At 39.4% G+C, this 6,000-nt stretch overlaps 1 protein-coding gene across 1 annotated transcript in view; it reads right to left on the reverse strand.

The window, feature by feature from the left end:
- The window catches only part of CFTR (cystic fibrosis transmembrane conductance regulator (ATP-binding cassette sub-family C, member 7)), a gene marked incomplete at both ends in the record, with an annotated part of 47,897 nt that extends 43,039 nt beyond the window's left edge, over positions 1 to 4,858 (reverse strand). Inside the window, 2 exons of the mRNA XM_009072026.1 lie at positions 3,742 to 3,853; positions 4,737 to 4,858. Coding sequence (XP_009070274.1) covers positions 3,742 to 3,853; positions 4,737 to 4,858 — 234 coding nt within the window. The remainder of the gene's footprint in view (positions 1 to 3,741; positions 3,854 to 4,736) is intronic.
- Between the last annotated feature and the right edge of the window lie 1,142 nt (positions 4,859 to 6,000).

The following is a 6,000-nucleotide window of genomic DNA, read 5'->3' on the forward strand; positions in this document are numbered from 1 at the left end:
GTCTCTTATACAAAAGCAATCCCAAGTACTTCTATAACCTGTACTGTAAGCCCTTTTGAATGTCACTGTTGGTGGAGTTGACATTCATCATTCACTTTTTCCTAAGAAGAGGTGAAATTTTATGACACAAACAGCATACCTGTGCTACATTTCCCAAATTAAACACCACTCTGCCCCAACACAACTGCTGTAAATCTGGAGCCAGCTTTAACAAAGACTTCAGTGTTACTGGTAGGCAAAGGGAGGAGTGTTTATTAAAACACACATGACCCAAGGCAGCTGTGCTTAGACCATATGCATCTGAAAGCATCAAACCAAGACTCCCCAAAACTCACAAAACATAAAACATTCACCTCTCAAGGACAATGCAATGCTTTCATATCCTCAGAGATTCCAAGATAAGCTTTTCTATATAGGCTTAAAATAGCAAGTTTGTGTTTGGGGTTTTTTTTTGTATTTACTTTTATTCCACTGAAAACGCCACCTTGTGCTGCTGTGTTTGTTGTGACTATAAAGGTATTGCATACATTCCTAGCTTGCTGGAAAAAAAAGGTGATTTACAGGCTAAGAGTAGAATAGTGGCTGGCAATAAGCCAAGTCATATGCTATCTCATGGGGCATAAAAATCCAGTGGTTTACGATGGAGATTTATCAGCTCACTTACTTAAGATATTATCTAGTCTACATACAAATCAAAGCAGAACTACCTGGTTTTCATTTTTCCCTCTTGCAAATTCAAAATTACCCACTGATTTAAATACGGATAAATAAATTGATTAGAACAACCTGCCTAAAAAAATGAATGGGATTTGCTCACTTACAGAAAATTCAGTTTTCAAGAATCATGTTTTGCCTTCCCCTGTCCTTATTCTTTCCTCTGTATTCATTGTATGCCACTGAGAAACTCAGAAATGTCGCCCTCACAGAAATCTTAATTAAAAGAGCAAAGATCTGAAGAGAGAGTATGACACAGGATACCGTGCTACTCTGGCCTGGTATGGTTACTCTTATGTAACAAGGACTTTTATATTACGTGTATCCCCCATATGCTCAAACACTCTGCACTCGAAGACAATAATGTACATCTCTGCTTTGGCATATGCCCAAGAATTGCTTCTGGACTTTCATATCCCTCTCTGCCTCCTCACTCACACCCGTGACCCATATGTAAGAACTTCAGGAAATCCTCATTAGGGTCCTTAGGGATATGACACTAAAACGATTTCTAAGTTAATGTTAGTAGCTGCTGTGAATAAGTGGAAATGTATATTCCATGGGAATTAATATAAAAGCCAAATGCAAGTAGAATCAAACTGATCCTTACAGCAAAGTACCTAATTGGATAGCAGCTATCAAGCTACAAAAGCAAGATATTTGTTTCACCACCATACCACATTTTCTTTGAATTGCAAGACCCATCTTCTGATGGGGTGAAGCATGGAAGCCGTTTCAAACTGCAGGGGAGCAGACACATTAAGTGCAGTAACTCAATGTGTCTAACATAACACTATTTATACAGGAGAGTTGTAGTATTCTAGGAGGCCAGAGCACAAGTGTCCACCCTGCAATAACATCATTACCTACAGTGTGTCAGGGAAAAGGGAGAGACAGAAAAAACACTAGACCTAACGAGAGCAAAGCTCTGATGCCACTTGCAATGACAACTACACAAACAGCAGGGATGTCAGCAGAGTTTAAACTACACTCCAAGAAAGGTGCCATGAAAACAGCTCAGGGATTAGACAAGAGCTGAAAGGAAAATGAAGTTCAAAAGAACACACAATTTGGTTGCACCTATGCCAATACGGCACAACATCCTGTCCCTGTTCAAATTAATGGCAAAGCTCCCATTAATTTCCGTGCGCAGGGCCTGAAAAGAACACCAACAGCTTTAGGAGCAAGTTTTTTTCCTCTTACAATTTCTTTTTCAATAAAATGAAGCACCTTTCAATAAAACAAAGACTAATGCTAACAGAATCAAGAATTTAAACTAAGATTTCACCTTTCCATGCTCATTGTAAAAGGTGCAGATTCCTATGTGTATAATTGTACATATCTGTGATTTCTTGAAGAAATAAAATTTAAAAACCCACCATATCCACAACCAAACAAAGAACAGGACTCAAACTCAGTCTTGTTCTGTCCTCACCTGGTCTAGAATTGTACTCCATTTAAAAAGCCCCCACAGAGAAATCAGCCCTGCACAGTCACAGCCATGCATGACCACACACATTGCCTGCAGTTTGGAAAAGAGTGTTATCCTCAAAACTGCTTGCAAAAGCCCTCAGACACTGCTTAACATATAACAGGAATGCATTACTGAGAAAGTTTTGGCTGGCAGACACTGCAGGAACAGTAGTCATAGTGTATAGGAGGCTACAGCTGTAGAAATGTTTTGTTGTAATTTTTTTTAAAATACAAACCTGTCATGAATGAAGAGTTGCTGGCTTGGTGAGGAAAAAAGTTAGAAAACAACAGGCAGCAGTAAGATGGCAGGAGCACATGAAAGACATGATTCAGTAGGGATCCACAAATAAGGGGCCTCAGCCCAGAGAAGAGCTGACAAAAAGGGTGGAAGAGTATAGAGAGAAGGGTTATAATGCAGCCCCTTAGACAGCAAGAGGCTCTGTCCTAGGTGGTTAATTTCCCTACCTGGACAAAGACAATTTAGGATCTCGTACCTAAAGGGTATGGTAACCTGAACACTATGCTAACCTCTGCATCCAGCAAAGGATGGAGACTCTACTTAGCTCTCCCTTTGCTGTCAATGTATTTGTAGAAACTTTTTTTGTTGTCTTTAACCACAGTGGGCAAATTAGGCTCCAGTTTGGCTTTGGACTTTCTAATTTTCTCCCTATATAACCTCACAACATCCTTTTAGTCACTTCAGGTTATCTGCCCCTCTTTCCAGAAGTGATATGCTCTCTTTTTTTACTACTACATCACAGAAATTTGAAAATAATATGCATATTTAATGTGCATAATGATTAACAGCAATTTTCAGACATACAGTCTTGCTATACAACACACCTAGTGACATCACTAGTAATAAACTATTTTCACAGCTCCTAACCCCAGTGATAGGATTGTCAGATTGACAAACAAACAGGTGGCATTTGGTAAGTCAGGGTAATCCTACCTAACATGTTGGAAAGGTGATAAACATAATCAGTTCAGACTTTCACAACAAGTTCCTGATCACACACTTCAGAACACTAACAGCACCAAGATATTTCACATGGTTATTTATGCAGAATTGTTACCACTGACGAAGACAACTTGTTCATGGCATACATAAACCTGAATAAAGCATCTAACTACGAATGTGTCTGATAGTCACTTTGACAAAATTGACCGAATCATGTGAAATTGCACTGTCATTTGTTTTAATGTAAGGGTAGGAAATTCTTTAGAATTTTCTTAAAAACCATAACAGGAAAATAATTACTTTCGTTCAGCAGTGACACAAAAATTCAGGTGCTCTACCTGTACTTAGAGAAGCATATGCCAGCACTAGAAGCATTTAAAAGTTATCAATATGTATGTTTTCAAGATATGAAGATATTACCAGAAAACACAGTTTTAATGAAAGCCCCTGAGTACGTATGTATTTATCATCTTTGTAAGAAATACACAGAGCAAAATCTGTAGCTATTCACAGGTTTGTGTTAATTTATCAATCCCTAAAACTTGGATCTATTTATGGAACACTCAAAGTTTACTGAAGAGAACAAATCTTACCCCTAAATATAACATTATTCCATAGAACATAAATTTCCAGAAAAAGCATCGTCGAAGAGCATTAATGAGTTTGGGTTTCTTCTTTGAAGTTGCCAGCTCTCTGTCCCATTCTCTGAAAAGGAACCAAAAAATAAGACCATTAAGTTCCACGAGCAAATACATGGGTCTATGGCTCTGACATACTTCAATTCACTCAAGTATATCCAAGGAGATTTAACTAAGGTGACTAATGAAAGACAACTTTGCAGAGACCCCAAAGACCTCACCTTCATATATTTGATAGATCAATAATAGTTCAAACCTAGTTCAGCCACATATTTGGCAGTTTAAATACTTGGTCATACATCACCCCACAGGGAATTAATTCATGAAAAGGTCACATTGTATGTTTTAAAGAAACCTGCTGTACTTAAAACCAAAGCACAATAATAGGCAAATAAATGTGTTGGAGTCCTTCCAGTCTGCAAGAAAGAAAACACCAACAAAGCATCAAAAATGTGACTCTTCTACTGCACAGAACTATTTTTAACCTGTGTTGCTGGGAAAAGATCTTTCTATTCAGTAATAAATTGCTGATCAGAATCAATGCTGCATACAGAGAGCATATGTGTAGTCCAAATTCAACTCACAGATTAAAGCACTCCTGAGAATTTCCCCAGCTCTTTCCTCAGTTTTTCAAGAGAACATTAAATCACCAGGATATTCCATTTATAAACTGTGAAAATGCATCAAGCATATCAATGTTCTCAATACATCCCACCAGTTTTGAATACTTATACCACACTGCAATTAAGTTTAATTGGATTGGCACAACAGTGCAGATGTGAGCTGCCCTGAAACACCAACATCTGCACCAGGGATCCCAGCCATCTTCAAAGTACAACTGTGTGCAACCAGCTTGCACCCAAAGCTATTTAAGCATTTCATCCAACAGCTTTTTAATGAAAATTGCAGTGTGATTCGTGAAACAAAGGAATTTCATTAATCTTTCATACCTTTCCAGTTTTTCAGAAAGATTATCAGCGGAATCTGCAGAAGGGACTTGATAAATATCTGACAGCTCCAAACGTCGTCTGTAACCCTTTCTCAAAATTGGTTTTGTCCATCTAAGCAGAAATAAAAACAAAAATTTTTAAAAATCACCAGTTTCTGAAGTTAATTCTGGAGTTGCTTTGTCTCACCCTGAATATTTTCCCCACAGCTCCCATGTATGTTTATGTGCACATGCACACACGTACACACAATCATGACACAATATAGTGCAACTCTGCCTTATATTTACAATACTATATTGACAAATATAACATTAAAATAATAATTGCAAAACTCAGTTTAACAATTTTGGGGTAGGATCACACCCCAAACTTTCTACTGAGTCAGTGGCAGACAAACGGATAAGGGATTGAGACCTTTGTACTGCATTTCCGAAGATGCTCTATCCTATGTCTATATAAATGAATAACAAACCAGAACTATAGTAAACTGGATGTGTAAGTTTCCTTCCTATCTACTCTGCTCTCGTGAGACCACATTTGGAGAACCATGTCCAGCTCTGAGGTCCTCAGAACAGGAAGGACATGAACCTGTTGGAGCGAATCCAAAGGAAGCCACGAAGATGATTAGAGGGATGGAGCATCTCTCCTTCTGGGCTGAGGACAACTGCATGAGGTTCAATAAGGGGAAGGGCTGGTCCTGCACTTGGGACACAACAACCCCATGCAGCTCTACAGGCTGGGAGAAGAGTGGCTCAAGAGCTGTTCATCACAAAGGGACTTGGGAGTGCTGGCGAACAGTCAGCTCAATATGAGTCAACAGTGTGCCCAGGTAGCCACGAAGGCCAATGGCATCTTGGCCTGTGTCAAGAATACTGTGGGCAGCAGGACTAGGGAAGTGATCATCCCCCTGTACTCAGCATTGGTGAGGCCATACCTCAAGTATTGTGTTCAGTTTTGGGCCCCTCAATTTAAAAAGGACATTGAGGCCTTGGAGCGAGTCTAGTGAAGGGTAATGAGGCTCATAAAAGGTCTAGAATAGATGTAATATGAGGAATGGCTGAAGGAATTGTGTTTGTTTAGTCCTGGGAAGAGGCAGCTCAGAGGTAACCTCATGGTCAGGTGGGGGATGACCTCTTCAGCCATGCCTGCAGGGAGAGGACTAGAGGGAACAGTCATAAGCTGAGACAGGAGAGATTCAGATTAGACGTCAGGAAACATTTTTTCAATGTTAAGGTAGTCATACGCTGGAATAGGTTGCCCAGGG

This window comes from Acanthisitta chloris, unplaced genomic scaffold (assembly GCF_000695815.1).
Source record: "Acanthisitta chloris isolate BGI_N310 unplaced genomic scaffold, ASM69581v1 scaffold623, whole genome shotgun sequence".
Classification (NCBI taxonomy): domain Eukaryota; kingdom Metazoa; phylum Chordata; class Aves; order Passeriformes; family Acanthisittidae; genus Acanthisitta; species Acanthisitta chloris.